Source organism: Chiloscyllium plagiosum, unplaced genomic scaffold (assembly GCF_037043375.1).
Source record: "Chiloscyllium plagiosum isolate Xiang-an unplaced genomic scaffold, Cpla_swu_hap1 HiC_scaffold_25, whole genome shotgun sequence".
In the NCBI taxonomy this organism is placed as follows: domain Eukaryota; kingdom Metazoa; phylum Chordata; class Chondrichthyes; order Orectolobiformes; family Hemiscylliidae; genus Chiloscyllium; species Chiloscyllium plagiosum.
The window spans coordinates 56,851,272-56,868,660 of NW_028270163.1; the positions used below are offsets into that span (position 1 = coordinate 56,851,272).

General features: G+C 44.5%; 1 protein-coding gene across 3 annotated transcripts in view; it reads right to left on the reverse strand.

Moving 5' to 3' along the window:
• Positions 1-17,389, reverse strand: part of stxbp4 (syntaxin binding protein 4) — a 360,632-nt gene that overhangs the window by 27,002 nt on the left and 316,241 nt on the right. For all 3 annotated transcript variants that reach the window (XM_088000770.1, XM_088000768.1, XM_088000769.1), the window contains one exon: positions 8,442-8,499. In XM_088000770.1, the coding sequence (XP_087856896.1) occupies positions 8,442-8,499 (58 nt within the window). The remainder of the gene's footprint in view (positions 1-8,441; positions 8,500-17,389) is intronic.

Genomic DNA, 17,389 nt, shown 5'->3' on the forward strand with positions numbered 1-17,389 from the left:
AAGACATCCCGGAAATGACTGCCACACTACTCAGACCCCTTGGCATCATGGTAGCCTACAAACCCAACAACACACTAAAACAGCAACTAATGAACTTGAAGAACCCTATACCCCTCACTGTATCACGTATATAGATCCCACACCCCTCCCAATGTGGGGTATATACGAGTGTTATAGTGAGGGGTGTGGGGTATATACGAGTGTAACAGTGAGGGGTGTGGGGTATATACGAGTGTTAATGTGAGGGGTGTGGTGTATATTGTGTGTTACAGTGAGGGGTGTGGGGTATATACGAGTGTTACAGTGAGGGGTGTGGGGTATATACGAGTGTAACAGTGAGGGGTGTGGGGTATATACGAGTGTTAATGTGAGGGGTGTGGGGTATATTGTGTGTTACAGTGGGGGGTGTGGGGTATATACGAGTGTTACAGTGAGGGGTGTGGGGTATATACAAGTGTTACAGTGAGGGGTGTGGGGTATATACAAGTGTTGCAGTGAGGGGAGTGGGGTATATACGATGTTACAGGGAGGGGTGTGGGGTATATACGTGTGTTACAGTGAGGGGTGTGGGGTATATACGTGTGTTACAGTGAGGGATGTGAGGTATATACGAGTGTTACAGAAAGGAGTGTGAGGCATATACGTGTGTTACACTGAGGGGTGTGGGGTATATACGAGTGTTACACTGAGGGGTGTGGGGTATATACGAGTGTTACACTGAGGGGTGTGGGATATATACAAGTAATATACAGGGGTGTGGGATATATACAAGTAATACACTGAGGGGTGTGGGATATATACGAGTGTTACACTGAGGGGTGTGGGGTATATACGAGTGTTACAGTGAGGGGTGTGGGGTATATACGAGTGTTACAGTGAGGGGAGTGCGGTATATATGTATGTAAATATGAATGCAAATCTCAGTGAAATGCAGCAGCTCAGTCTTACTTAACTAATTGATTCAGTGTAGGTTACAACAGCCCTCAGTACATATTCCTCCCATAGAGGAGGTCCTGAACTTCTCTACCTTACCTCGAGATTCCACGTTTATAGGACTAACAGTAATCCATTTGGCCCCTTGAGCATCTTCTGGATTCCAATCGGATCATGGCTAATCTGTCTGTGTTTTTAATTCACCATAACGTGCTTTGATGTGTGCCACACCCTCACTGTTACAACTCTTGAAACATGTAAAGTCTAAACCAGGATCTATCCAGCATGGCATTATATGGTCACACTGTTTTGTCATGAATTTTCAAAACAGGAAATTCATGTAGATCCCAGTGCCCAAAATAAACACAAACACCGACAGAAGCTGTGTTCCTGAATTTCAAATGGACAGCTGAATACAGAAAGGATTTATCTGCCTTATTTTGATGCATTTCTCCAACAGAATCTTCTTCGTAGTAATCTGCAGCTTTTCTTTTCACTGGTGCTTAACTGGTGAAAATGGATCTGCCTTCCTCTGTGTAAGTGACATTCTACTGGAATGAGCTGGGGAGACCCCAAGTGTCAATTAATACAACAGGCCCATCTCTTCCCACAGTGTGTTGCACTCAATCATAAAATCCGTACATTTTATATAAAAGAGGCCTAAGGGGCAATTTTTTCACACAGAGGATAGTGCGTGTATGAAATGAGCTGCTAGAGGAGGTGGTGGAGGCTGGTACAATTGCAACATTTAAAAGGCATCTGGCTGGGTATATGAATAGGAAGGGTTTGGAGAGATGTCGGCCAGGTGCTGGCAGATGGCACTAGATTGGGTTGGGATATTTGGTCAGCATGGACGAGTTGGCACGACTTCACAACAGTGTTATCAAACAAAATCTGGCACTGAACCAGATGAAGTAATATTAGGCCAAATGATATAAAGTTTGGTCAGAGTGGCAGGTTTTAAGAAGACAGAAGTAGAAAGGTTGAGAGAGATAATTCCACCATTTCGGCCTAAGTAGTTGAAGGCACAACCACTAACAGTGGAACAATTAAAACTGGGAGACACACAAGTGGCCAGAATGAGAGGAGCACAGACATCTCAAGAGTTGTAGGACTGGAGGAAGTTACAGAGGAGAGGAGGGGTGAAGCCATGAAGGGATTTGAACTCATGAAAATTCAAGATCTGAAGACTTTTGTGTAGAGGGAGCCAATGTTGGTCAGCAAGTACAAAGGAAATGGATGAACGATGATGGGTGTGGGTTCAGATAGAATTTTGAATGAGATGAAGTTAATGGAGGAAAGAAAATGGAAATCTGGCCAGGGAAGCACTTAAATAGATGAGTCTGGAGGTCTCAGCAGTAGGTAAGCTCAGGAGAGACCAAGTATTGTAAAGTTATGGAGGTGGAAATAGGCAATTAGAAGCTCAACTCAGGGTCAAACAGAGCACCAGAGTTACGAACACTCTGGTTCAGCATCAGATACTTGTGAAGGAGAAAGCTGGAGTTGTGGATTGGGAACTTGTGATGGGAATGAAGGCAATGGCTTCGGTCTTCCCAGTGTTTATTTCTCCTGTAGTCATGAATGTGAGATAGTAGGAACATAGCTTTCTATTTTTGTGTTTTTAAAACCTGGGGACTAAAATGAGAAAGAACTGTTTTAAGAACCAGTTTAGGACCAGACAGCCATGGAAAGTACAGTAAACAACTGTTTGAAGAAGGAATATTTGAAATCCAGGTCACAGATGATCTGCTGCTGAGGTTATGTACTGAGAAGTTGATTGGTCTATGGACTAGTGACAGTTATCAATGAGAGAGATCTTTTGCTTGTCAACAATAGTGTGATTGGTTCCCAGATAGCTGAGCATTTTGGAACTGGAAACAAGTTACAGAAACAGAGAGGAAGAGGAAAAGAAGCATGTAGGTTGTCTCCCAGCCCACAAGCAACCTGTTCTCTGAAGCTCAGTTTGGAAACTGCTGCACCAGCTGCTGTGAGCTGTGAATAAATCAGAGACTTTTTCAAGTGAATCAGTCACTCTGTAGGGTACACAATCCTTTATCCAAAATCCTTGGGGCCAGTTGTTTTTCGGATTTCGGAATAAAGGACATTTTCACAGTGAAATAAAAAAATCACCTGACAGCAGACGCACGTATGAATAGTATGAGCACTAAGACACAACTGATGCCTGCCAGTGCTGGGCCATACCGCCATGTCATATCTGAGTGACGTGGTTCGAGTGGGTGTGGTGTTGGGTCACCTGCTCGCACGCCAAAATGACATACTCCATAAAAAAGAATTCGGATTTTGGAGCTTTTCAGATAAAGGATAAAGGATTGTATACCTGTACTAACTAATTAGCGAAAACATCCGGAGAAAGACATCTGAGCATCAAAGGATCTGGCAAGCCAAAGGATTATTTCAATGTTTGAACCAGGAAGCAAACATCTCTGAACTGACTTTGTAGTTTTCTATCTCTGCCAATAATCTATTTTCTCTGTTTGTTTGCGCATGTGTAAAGGATGGTTTATAAGGAAATTAGGGTTTTCATTGGCAGTATTACATTTCAGTCGTTTATATCTGTTTACCTGTAGTTATTGACTAATTACTTGCAGCAAATAATAATTTTTGTTCAGTACAGAAACTTAATCCATGCTTTCATAGAATCCCTACAGTGTGGAAATAGGCCATTAAGCCCGTGGAGTCTGCACTGATCCTCTGAAAAGCATCTCACCAGGACTCTATACCCCGCCCCAATCCCTGTACCCCAGCAGCTACCATGGTTAATCCACCTAGCCTACACATCCCTGGACACTATGGGCAATTTCCCATGGCCAATCCACCTAATCTGCATATCTTTGGATGGTGGAAGGAAATCAGAGCACCCACAGGAAACCCACACAACCTTGCTCTGAAAGTCAGGAAAGCTAGTGTGCTGTGCATTCTCGAAAAGAAAACTTGAACATTTGGTATGACTTTGGGAATAATGCGGCTCAACTTACAAAGTGCTACCCCAGTGAGTCATAATACATACATACAATGTGACAATCAGAGGCAGTGGATGGGTAGATGCAGGCCAGGACTCTGTCCTAGTTCATTGATGGACCCACCTTACTCTAGCTGCGCTTCGATTTGATCCTTAGCTTGATCTCCATCAGGATAGTGACCAATCCAATTTGCAAACATGAAAGAAAGGGTATCTTCAAGTCAAGGAGAGTCTCAGCCTCATGAAGCAGGCTGCACTGATCTCAGGTTTGCAGTTAGTAAATGAACATATGTCAGACTGGAACATTTATCTCAGTTACTATTTCATTTTCTGTCTGTGGTTGGACCCTTGGCCTCTCCTACTGGGTGTATTTTCCAATGATTTCTAATGTTTTCCTTCACACATGCTGTGTTGATTGGGAGAAGTGAGGTACAGAGTATTGTAGATAGCCAGAAAACTGACTGCTGCACTCACCTCAACATACCAGTAAGAACACAGCGCCCACCACTACAGTTCCCTCACTCCTTCTTTTCCTTCTTTCTCGAATCACACAGGCAATGCGTTTTCTCACCTCCTGGATGTTTTACATGTGCATGTCACCTGGGAATGGGCTGTTCACCTAGGTCAGTGCTCCCCAGTATATATTGCGAGCAAACAAGAGGTGACACAGTTTTAACCAAATGTAGCAATTATCGCAGGAAAGACCAACTACTTAACCCACATCTACCATCATTCATTAACTGAGGGAGCACAAGGACAACAATTAAAAACACCCACTCTCTGGGTCACCTCTCACTCTTTTAACAACAAATATGCAAAAAGTTAAAGTTCTACATACAAGCATTGCAAATATGAGGCCTGATATCACAGGTTCAATGACCAGTGACAATTCTTCAGAAAGGCAATTAGCTAAATCCAGATTTGTAAAGTGCCAAATGTGGTTTGTAGTTAATATATTGGACAGCACTGACCCTAGCAAGACTCAAAGTTACACTGTCAGTTTGTAAGTAGGGAGGATAAGGTCAGTGGGGATTCTCTGGTGTTAGTTTGGCACCACCATGCAATGGGAGACTGTGAGGTCTGCAGATACTGGAGATCAGAGTTGAGAGTGTGTTACTGGCAAAGCACAGCAGGTCAGGCAGCATCCGAGGAGCAGAAGAATCAATATTTCAGGCTGGAGCCCAAGGTACAGTAATCAAACTCATTGTACTGTAGAGTATAGGGGCAACCCTGTTAGCGCTTTAAAACAGCTGTCCAATCAGATTCCTCCACACTAAGTCCCCTAACTCCCGCAAAGTTTTGCTTTTCTAATATTTATTTAATTCTTATTTGAAGGTTCCTGCTGAATCAACTTCCACTGCACTTTCAGACAACACATTGCAGATCACAGCCAGTGCAGAAATACATTTCTTCTCATTGGACCTCTCGTTTTTTTCTGTTGCCAATTATCCTTAATTTGTGCCCTCTGATTACCAACACTGATTCTCAACCCATCCACTGGAAACAGTTTCTGCTTATTTACTCAATAAACATCCTGCATAGCATTGCCCTTTGATGTGAAGGGCAGTGCTTGTCACAGGCCACTCGGGTGTTTCCTTTCTTCCTGGTGGTGGAAATGGAATAAAGATTCGTACACCTTGTGTCTCTCACTGTGTCTCACACCTGCACACGCACAGCATGGGTGCTGGGGGGGAAAAATAAGCATTAACGCAGCGGTAGCGTGGGGCTAAGGGGGGAAAAAAAAACTAAAAAAAAACTTCCTGTATAATGCTAGAGGGGAGGCAATGGCTTAGTCCTAATGTCACTAGACTATGATCCAGAGACGTGGGTAATGTTTTGGGGACCTGGGTTCAAATCCTGCCATGGTAGTTGGTTGAATTCAACAAAAATGTGGAATTAAAAGTCGAATGAAGATCACAAAGCCATTGTTGAAAAAAATCTATCTGGTTCACTAATGAGCTTTAGGGAAGGAAATTGCTGTCCTTACCTGGTCTGGCCTACATGTGACTCCAGGCCCACAGCAACGTGGTTGACTCTTAACTGCCCTCTGGCCGAGCTAGAAAAACCCACATCTCGTGAATAAATAAAACAAACTGCTCCAAGGTGAAGGAATCCACCTTTCCTGTCTCTACACAGAACTATGGCCCCTTGTCCGAGGTAATATTCTGGTACATCTCCTCTGCATCCTCTCCAAGACCTCTATATCCGATTCTGAGGAAGGATCACTTGATCCAAAACGTTAACTCTGATTACTCTCCACAGATACTGCCACACCTGCTGAGCCTTTCCTCCAATTTCTATTTTTTTTCTCTGACTCACAGTGTCTGCAGTTCTTTCAGTTTTTATCTCGCAATCCTAACTGCTTTATATGTTTGGCCCACCACTGTTTGTAAAGCACATTGAGTGGATATGCTGTTTTACTGGATTGGTTGCCATTAAACGGCCTTGTCTTGTGGATGTGGCCATTGTGTAACTCCGATGCAGCTATTGACAAGGCAGCTAAGGTTCTCTCTGCTGCCCTGGGAAAATGGCTGCCATGGGATCTTCCACATCCACTTCAGAGGGTAGACACACATTTCTAACGGGGTACCTCCATCAGTGTAGCACTGCCTCAACTACTGGTATTTGGAGAGCCAGCCTGGATTTCTATGTTAAGAACTTTGCAGTGAGATTTGTATTCACAACCCACTGACAGATGCATGGATGTTACTCTCAAAGCTATGGTAGTGTATGATGGACTGCTATGTACACTTGCAGCTTAACTTATGACATGTGTGTCCTACTGCATTTAAGGTGTATTTATTTTCATAGGTCAAAAGCCGACGATCGGGACTGGATCTCAATTGTCAGTTTCTGATAGTTCCAAGATTGAATTAGTCAGTTATTAAGACTGGAGGACTGTCCTTGAACCCAGCTTCAGGAACTCAATGCAGCTGCTGACACCTTGTTCACGTGGTAGCTGCCTCGCAGTAACCTGATGCAGCTTCTAGCAGCTCATCTGACACACAGATTTGGCTTTCCTTTGGCCCAGATGGTAAGCTGATCGGCTCCTGATAGTTCAGTAACACAATCAAAACAAGAAGGGCTCTCACTGGGCTCAGCCTGGTAATCAATGCAGCCTCTGCCAGTCACGCGCTATTCAGATGGGTCCTCTCCAGTCCCTGACTGTAACTTAGTCTTACTCCTTTAATCAGGAATCTAACTGGGGGTGAGCGGGAGTACAAACTGGGAAAGGAAGAGCTTTAGGAGTAAAGTTCGAGAAATGACTGGGAGCTATTCTGTGTGTGTGCACTGTCAGAAAGACCTCACAACCAGAGTGAAGCAGTCAGTGTGTTCTTTATGGATTATTTTGTTGTGACTTTCAGCTGAATCCTTTCAGCCACTTTGCTCATTGTTTTCAAATATGTAAAAAAAAACTTTCACATTTCATATTTTCAAAGAAGACACAGTCAGTATTCAGATTGAGGATAATAGGCACCAAAAACAGAGGGGCAATGGGGAGAACTATTTTCACACAGCAGGACTGGAGTTAGTCTAGAATGCAGTGCCTGATGGAAGTAGATTCAATAATAGCTTTCAAAAAGAGAAGTGGATAAATATTTGTAAAGGAACAATTTCAGAGCTATCAGGAAAGAGCAGGGAAGCTGAGGCTAGTGGGCGGCACGGTAGCACAGTGGTTAGCATTGCTGCCTCACAGCGCCAGAGACTTGGGTTCAATTCTCGCCTCAGGCGACTGACTGTGTAGAGTTTGCACGTTCTCTCCGTGTCTGCGTGGGTTTCCTCTGGGTCCTCCGGTTTCCTCCCACAGTCCAAAGATGTGCAGGCCAGGTAAATTGGCCACGCTAAATTGCCCGTAGTGTTAGGTAAGGGGTATTGGTGGGTTGCGCTTTGGTGGGTCGGTGTGGACTTGTTGGGCCGAAGGGCCTGTTTCCACACTGTAAGTAATCTAATCTAATTGAATACCACTTCCAAAGAACCAGCACAGACACAATGGGTTGAATGGCCATTGAGTCATATGATGCTTTCCAGTGGTAAGGTCACGGAAGGTTATTCAATTCCTGGCATGTAACTATCTGCACTTTTCTCACCTTCACCTTTCAATAATCTGTTTTAAGTTGTTTTGCCTTTTGCTCTATGTCTGTAATCTGACTGGCAATATGTGTGGACAGACAACTCCAGTCTTTCCTCTGCCTCGGAAAATCTTGCTTCCCTCACTTTTCCCTCTGTCTCAGCCCTCTTTCTATTCCTTCCCTTTTTCCTTTCTCTCCCTGTGCTGCCATTTGATATGATCACGGCTGATCTGATTTTAACCTCAACTCTACATTCCTGTGTATCCCCGATAATATTTCATCCCCTTGGTAATCAAGAATCTATCCACCTCTGTCTTAAAATATTTTAAGAGTTGGCATCCTCTGCCTTTCAGGAAAGGGCATTCCAAAATCTCTCAACCTTCAGAGAATACTTTCCTTATTTGAGTTAAAAGGGCGACCGCAATGATCATTGCGGCTTACCCAAATGAGGTACTTACTTGATAAAATATTTAATCCCGTCTGCTGTGTAAGCTTCTTCCCATCCATAGGGCAGACCTATTGCGAGAAGCACAAAGTAATCAGAACTCAGTACAAGAAGACACCAGCAACAAAAGCTTTTCATCAGTTTAACACAAGATCTTCTTGAAATTACTCCCACATTTCTATTAGGGAATGTAATCCGGGAGCAGTGAGACTGCAGCTTACCTGATTGTATATATTGGGGAGTGGAGTGTTAGGGATAAACTGCTCCTGCAAACTCCTTGGTAATTAAATCCTTTATTAGCTTTATGTAAATAACCCCTCACCTTCGCTCTAAGGAGTGCTGCTTTGGACCTCATAATTGAGCATACAGTGTAGGCTCTGCTCCCTTTGCTGACTAATTTTGTTGAGGGTCCTAAAACAACTTAACATGTTTCGCAGCATGAAAGGCACTATGTAAATGCATGGGGGGTGTTGCATTCAGGACCCCAATTTGCACATGCAGATGTCTAATGTTTGTTTCGACCACTCGTTCATGGGCCCATGAGTCACCAGCTTCCAATTCGGCACCAAATGGGCTTCTGGTTTCCTGTTGGAAGGGATGAAAACCTGATATTCCCCACCATATCATCATGGTTCAGTAATGGGGGGGAAACAATCCTGAACTTATTCCCACCTCACCAACTTCCACCCTTGTCACTTCCAGTGATGGTTTGTCCTGCACCACTGCTGTTTAATACGAACAAATGATTAAAATACAGTGTGAAACATAATTAACCAGCAATCAGGAAGCAGGGATGATGAGAAGTTGAGGTTGTCAATGACGCAACCCAACAGAAAGATTTGGTGCAATATTTGCAGAATTAACCCATTGATGGGAAAGACACCAAAACAAACTGTTCAATGTCAGAAGCTGAAGGAAGCCCCAAGCACTGAAGCAGCTTCACCAAATCGGACAGGGGGCTGCAGGAGCTGACTTCACAACCAGTGAATGCTGCAATGGGTACCATCCCAAACATTCAACTTTGCCCAACATTATTTTCACACGCATGTCCTCAGCTTGCTCCTCACTCAGATTTAACTCTGCAACCTCCTGCAGTCCCATAGTCCTTTAACCTGGAGGGAATTCTGGAGGTTAGGGCCCAGGAGGCGAAAGGCTGTGCTGCCAATGGTGATGCCAAGAAAACTAGGATGCACAAGAACCACCATTGGAGGAGCACAGACACCTTGAAGGATTGCCAGGCTTGAGCAGACAGCAGAGAGAGGGAGAGGGGACTCGCGACTGTGGGTGTTTGAAAACAAGGGTAAAATTTGTATTACATAGTGTTTTAAATAACTGAGGGTGTTGTATTCCCTAGTTGTCTCTTACACAACTTCAAGTGTATTGATTGCCACGGTTACTTGGAGACACGTTTTCCTCTAATTGGGTTTGACTTGGAATATTTCAGTTATTCAAGTATCTCCTGGTCTTGACTTGTTATTGAAACAGTTGCTGAGATGAACATGGTGAAAGATTCCTCCATAGGACAGCTGCCATGATTCAAAGTTGCTCTCTCTCTCTCTCTCTCATTGGATGTTTGCTAGTTTTATCTACATTCATTCACTGGAATTTGGATGTTGTTAGCTGGCCATGCATTTATTGCCTGGCCCTAGTTGCCTTTGATAAAGTGGTGGTGAGCTGCCTTCTTGAACAACTGCAATCCATGCACTGAAGGTAAATCCTCAGTACTGTTAGGGAAGGTATTCCAGGATTTTGTCCCAACAACAGCGAAGGAACGCCAATATATTTCCAAGTCACGATGATGAGTGATCTTGAGAGGAATTTGCAGGTCATGATTTTGGTTAGGCCACATTTGGAGTACTGTGTGCAGTTCTGGTCGCCTTACTTTAGGAAAGATGTGGAAGCTTTGGAGAGGGTGCAGAGGAGATTTACCAGGATGTTGCCTGGAATGGAGAATAGGTCGTACGAGGATAGGTTGAGAGTGCTAGGCCTTTTCTCATTGGAACGGCGAAGGATGAGGGGTGACTTGATAGAGGTTTATAAGATGATCAGAGGAATAGATAGACAGTCAGAAACTTTTTCCCCGGGTACAACAGAGTGTTACAAGGGGACATAAATTTAAGGTGAAGGGTGGAAGATATAGGGGAGATGTCAGGGGTGGGTTCTTTACCCAGAGAGTGGTGGGGGCAAGGAATGCGCTGCCTGTGGGAGTGGTAGAGTCAGAATCTTTTGTGACCTTTAAGCGGCAATTGGATAGGTACATGGATGGGTGCTTAAGCTAGGACAAATGTTCGGCACAACATCGTGGGCCGAAGGGCCTGTTCTGTGCTGTATTGTTCTATGTTCTATGATATTCCCATGTATTTGTTGCCTTTGTCCTTATTGATGGCAAAGATTTTGGGTTTGGAAGGTGTTAAGATCCCTCTTGAATGTCTGCAGTGTTTTTTATAGATGGCCATGATATGGAGGAACTGGTGTTGGACGGGGGTGGACAAAGTGAAAAATTACACAACACCAGGCTGTAGTCCAACAGCTTGATTTGGAAGCACAGGTTTTCAGAGTACTACTTGACTGTGCACCAGATACCTGACGAAGAAGCAGCGCTCCGAAAGCCTGTGCTTCCAAATCAACCTGTTGGACTATAACCTGGTGTTGTGTGATTTTTAACTTTTTTATAGATGGTACACACTGCCGCTACTGTGTGATGGTGTTGCAGGCACTATATGTCTGTGAATATGGTACCAATCAAGTGAGCTTTGTTCTTCTGGATGGTGTCGAGCTGCTTGAGTGTTGTTGGAGCTGCCCCCATCCAGGCAAGTGGCAAGCACTGCATTACACTCCTGACTCGTGGTTTGTAAATAGTGTTCAGGCTTTGGGGAGTCAGGAGATAAGTTATCTGCAATAGAATTCCTAGACTCTGACCTGCTCTTGTAGACACAATATTTATACAGCTGGTCCAGTTCAATTTCTAGCAGTTGGAACCCCATTGATTGTGGGAAATAAGAGGTGTTGGTTACAGTTTCTTTTGTTGAAGATGGTCATTGTTTAGTATTTATGTGGCTTGAATATTACTTGTCACTTAGAGCCATAGAGATTATCCTTCCTATTCATATACCCATCCAGATGCCTTTTAAATGTTGCAATTGTACCCTCATCCACCACTTCTTCTGGCAGCTTATTCCATACACATACTGCCCTCTGCGTGAAAATGTTGCCCCTTAGGTCTTTTTTATATATTTGTCCTTTCACCCTAAACCTATGCCCTCTAGTTCTGGACTCCCCCACCCCAGGGAAAAGACTGTCTATAGATCTCCATAAGGTCACCCCTCAGCCTCCGATGCTCCAGGGAAAAAAGCCCCAGCCTGTTCAACCTCTCCCTATAGTTCAAATCCTCCAACCCTGGCAATATCCTTGTAAATCTTTTCTGAACCCTTTCAAGTTTCACAACATCTTTTCGATAGGAAGGAGACCAGAATTGCATGCAATATTCTAACAGTGGCCTAACCAATGTCCTGTACAGCCGCAACATGACCTCCCAACTCCTGTACTCAATACTCTGACCAATAAAGGAAAGCATATCAAATGCCTTCTTCACTATCCTATCTATCTGCGATTCCACTTTCAAGGAGCTATGAACCTGCACTCCAAGGTCTGTTTGTTCAGCAACACTCCCTAGGACCTTACCATTAAGTGTATAAGTCCTGCTAAGATTTGCTTTCCCAAAATGCAGCATCTCATATTTATCTAAATTAAACTCCATCTGCCACTCCTCAGCCCATTGGCTCAAGATCCCATTGTAATCTGAGGTAACTTTCTTCATTGTCCACTACACCTCCAATTTTGGTGTCATCTGCAAACTTACTAACTATACCTCTTAAGCTCACATCCAAATGATTTATATAATTGATGAAAAGTAGTGGACCCAGCACCGATCCATGTGACACTCCACTGGTCATAGGCCTCCAGTCTGGAAAACAACCCTCCACCACCACCCTCTGTCTTCTACCTTTGAGCCAGTTCTGTATCCAAATGGTTAGTTCTCCCTTTATTCCGTGAGATCTAACCTTGCTAACCAGTCTCGCATGGGGAACCTTGTTGAACATCTTACTGAAATCCACATAGATCACGTCTACCGCTCTACCCTCATCAACCCTCTTTGTTACTTCTTCGAAAAACTCAATCAAGTTTGTGAGACACGATTTCCCACGCACAAAGCTATGTTGAGTATCCCTAATCAGTCCTTGCCTTTCTAAATACATGTACATCCTGTCCCTCAGGATTCCCTCCAACAACTTGCTCACCACTGACGTCAGGCTCACTGGTCTATCGTTCCCTGGCTTGTCCTTACTACCCTTCTTAAATAATGGTACCACGTTAGCCAACCTCCAGTCTTCCGGCACCTCACCTGTGACTATCGATGATACAAATATCTCAGCAAGAGGCCCAGCAATCACTTCTCTAGCTTCCCACAGAGTTCTAGTGTACACTTGATCAGGTCCTGGGGATTTATCCACTTTTGTGTGTTTCAAGACATCCAGCACTTCCTCCTCTGTAATTTGGACATTTTTCAAGATGTCACCATCTATTTACCTACATTCTATATCTTCCACGTCTTTCTCCACAGTAAACACTGACGCAAAATACTCGTTTAGTATCTCCCCCATCTCCTGCAGCTCCACACAAAGGCTGCCTTGCTGATCTTTGAGGGGCCCTATTCTCTCCCTACTTACCCTTTTGTCTTTAATGTATTTGTAAAAACCCTTTGGATTCTCCTTAATTCTATTTGTTAAAGCTATCTCATGTCCCCTTTTTGCCCTCCTGATTTCCCTCTTAAGTATACTCCAACTGCCTTTATACTCTTATAAGGATTCACTTGATTTATCCTGTCTATACCTTACATATGCTTACTTCTTATTCTTAACCAAACCCACAGTTTCTTTAGTCATCCAGCATTCCCTACACCGACCAGCCTTTCCTTTCACCCTGACAGGAATATAGTTTCTCTGGATTGTCGTTATCTCATTTCTGAAGGCTTCCCATTTTCCAGCCATCTCTTTACCTGCGAACATCTGCACCCAACCAGCTTTTGAAAGTTCTTGCTGAATACCGTCAAAATTAGCCTTTCTCCAATTTAGAAATTCAACTTTTAGATCTGGTCCGTCGTTTTCCGTCACTATTTTAAAACTAATAGCATTATGGTCACTGGCCCCAAAGTGCCAGGATTGATCAGAGAGTATCTACCCTGCAGAGATGTCTTGGAGTTAAGATGGCTGACCTTCACAACCACCTTCCTTTGTTCCAGGTATAACTCAGTTGCAGAGATTTTACCATATACCCATGGATTCCCATTTTGATGCCACGCATTTACATTAACATGCAGCTTTTATGTTAAGGGCAGTCACTCTCGCCTCATCTCTGCAATTCAGCTCTTTTGTCCAAATGTTTGAACCAAAACCGTAATGAGGTTCAGGCACTGAGTGGTCAAAGTGAGTGTCAGTGAGCAGGTTATTGCTGAGCAACTGCTATTACTGTGTCACAAAGACCTGTCTTTCAATGAGGAGCCCACGACTATATCTGGAGAAGGAATCTCTTCAATAATATCCTGGAGGGATGCCTCCAAAGACAAAGGGCCAGCACTATCTGGTGGCTCTTTGCCAGCAGGCTACACTGGCACAGGAAAGCACAAACATCATTCTCCTGGTGCAATTACAGGGTTGTCTGATATCTGCTCTTACTGATATCAGCCTGACCTCTTTGTGTTCGAAGCAGAGGGAAGCTCCAAGCTTCAGCTCTTTGTCTCACTGCGAGATGGTCAGTATCACACTGTGCCAGGCTGAGCTCTGGATAATGCAAAACTTTTAGCTAAAATACCCACTTCACATTCTTATCTATTGAACCCTGATTGACAATGGCACTCATAAACATTGAGGTCAAAATTAGACTATGCTGTCCCTGATTTATTCTGTGTCTAACCCTGTGCTGTTCCCATCCCATATGTGTTTGGTGGGGGCAACATTGAGGGAACTTTATTTTCCCTTTCCTTACACTTTTATATGAGGAAGCTTTACCTTGTATCTAAACTCTGTGCTGTCCCTGTCCTGGGAGGGTTTGATGGGGACAGTGTAGAGGGGGCATTACTCTGTATCTAACCCTGTGCTGTCCCTGTCCTGGGGGTGTTCGATGGGGACAGTGTAGAGGGGGCATTACTCTGTATCTAACCCCGTGCTGTCCCTGTGAGTGTTTGATGGGGACAGTGTAGAGGGTGCTTTACTCTATCTAACCCTGTGCTGTCCCTGTCCCTGGGGGTGTTTGATAGGGGATAGTGTAGAGGACGCTTTACTCTGTATTTAACCCTGTGATGTCCCTGCCCTGGGAGTGTTTGACAGGGGACAGTGTAAAGCGAGCTTTACTCTGTATCTAACCCCGTGCTGTCCCTGTCCTGGGTGTGTTTGATGGGGACAGTGTAGAGGGAGCTTTACTCTATATCTAACCCTGTGCTGTCCCTGTTCTGGGCATGTTTGATGGGGAACAGTGTAGAGGGAGCTTTACTTTGTATCTAAACCTGCTGTGTCCCTGTCCTGGGAGTGTTTGATGGGATCGGTGTAGAGGGAGCTTTAATCTGTATCTAACCCTGTGCTGTCCCTGTCCTGGAAGTGTTTGATGGGGACAGTGTAGAGGGAGCTTTACTCTGTATCTAACCCCATGCTGTCCCTGTTCTGGGAGTGTTTGATGGGGTCAATGTAGAGGAAGCTTTACTCTGTATCTAACCCCATGCTTCTTTGTCCTGGGAGTGTTTGATGGGGACAGTGTAGAGGCAGCTTTACTCTGTATCTAACCCTGTGTTGTCCCTGTGCTGGGAGTGTTTGATGGGGACAGTGTAGAGAGAGCTTTACTCTGTATCTAACCCCATGCTGTCCCTGTTCTGGGAGTGTTTGATGGGGACAGTGTAGAAGAAGCTTTACTCTGTATCTAACCCCGTGCTTCCTTGACCTGGGAGTGTTTGATGGGGGACAGTGTAGAGAGAGCTTCACAGTGTATCTAACCCTGTTCTTTCCCTGTCCTTGAAGTGTTTGATTGGGACTGCATCAGAAGAGCTTGACTTTCTGTTTATTTTTAATGTGAAAGAGTGGGAAAGCTTCATTTTGTGTTTAAAAGAATAAAGATAGCTTTACTCTGTCTCAGACCCTGCAGTATACCTGTTACAGGAGAGTTTGATGGGGACAGTGTCAATGGAACTCTGGTGGACATTTAGTCTGCATTTGGCTTATCTGGAGAGGATTTAGCAGGCACCAAAAACACAAAGGTATTCTTGCCCTCACATCCCAGTATAAATATCCTCCCAAACCCTGCAGGGCAATATCGGAGAGAAAACGGACCCATCCGATGCCACAAGTGAGCTCATGCATCATTGTTCAGGCACACCCTCCCCACCAGGGGTATGACAAAACAGATTAAAAACCTCAGGCCAGGGAAAACCTGATCCTGCAGAGGGCTTCATTCTAAATGACACTCACTGAACAAAAGACAAAGAGAGAGAGAGAGCGGATGTAAGTAAGGTGAGGAGCATAAATCTGCTGCATGACCTAGCATGGTATCTGCAGGGCTGTGAGTGACCCTTGGTTACCAGGTCACTTTAACCTCACTAATGATGCTTCACAGATTCTTGTCACAGAATTATTACAGCACAGAAGGAGGCTACACAGCCCATTGTGACCACACTAGTTCTTCAAACGAGCATCATTACCACGTGCCTTTTCCCCATTGTCACTTCCACTGTTGCTAAGAAATGATATTTTCTGAGTTACTAGGGAAGGGGCTTTGAAAGACTTCTGGATATTGGAAAGAATCATCATACAATTCGGTTCATTGAGTCCACACCGACCCTCCGAAGAGCATCCTACCCAGACCCACCCACCTATTATATCCCTGTAACCCTGCATTCCCATAGCTAATCCTCCTAACCTGCATATTTTTGGATTGTGGGAGGAACCCAGAGCACGCAGAGGAAATCCATGCAGACACGGGGAGAATGTGCAAACTCCACTCAGACGGTCACCCAAGACTAGAATCAAATCCGGGTCTCTGGTGCCATGAGGCAACAATGCTAACCACGGAGACACCGTGCCATTCCAAGAAGAGAGATTGGCTCAGCCTGATGACCAGTTCTTGTAAAACTGTTAATAGCTCAGTAGTTTTACTCTCCCTGAGCTGGACAGTCGGTGTTAAACTCATGGGCAATGGAACATTGTTTTTCCTCACACCGGTGGTGCTCTTTTCTCATGGCACTGACTGCTTGCTGGGGCATTAAGCACCATTGGAGTTCTTTTTCATTTGTACATGGGGCATCGGCTGGACCAACATTTATTGCTCTTAAAATGAATGGTTTGCTTGGCCATTTCAGATAGCAGTTGAGAGTCAGCCACACTGTTGTGGGTCTGGCGTCACAAGCAGGCCAGACCAGGTAAAGGTGGTTTCTTTCCCCTCACTCATGAACCATTACCACGGATAGTTTCATGGCCACAACTGCCAGAGGAAGTGGTGGAGGCTGGTACAATTACAACGTTTAAAAGGCATCTGGATGGGTATATGAATAGGAAGGGTTTGGAGGGATGTGGGCCGGGTGCTGGCAGGTGGGACTAGATTGGGTTGGGATATCTGGTCGGCATGGAGGGGTTGGACTGAAGGGTCTGTTTCCATGCTGTACATCTCTATGACTTGATGACTCTAACTCTGAATTCCAGGTTTATTATTTGAATTTCAATCCCACCAGCTGCTGTGGTGGGATTGAACCTGTGTGCCCAGAATATTGGTGAAAACAAAAAAACCTTGGAATCCCAGCGAGTCAGGCAGCATCCATGGAGAGGGAGCAGGTTAATGTGGAATTATAGATTACTTCATCAGAGCTGAAATGAAGTGTGAAGAGCAGCATTTACGTAATGGGTGGGAGGGGTGTGGAATACTGGG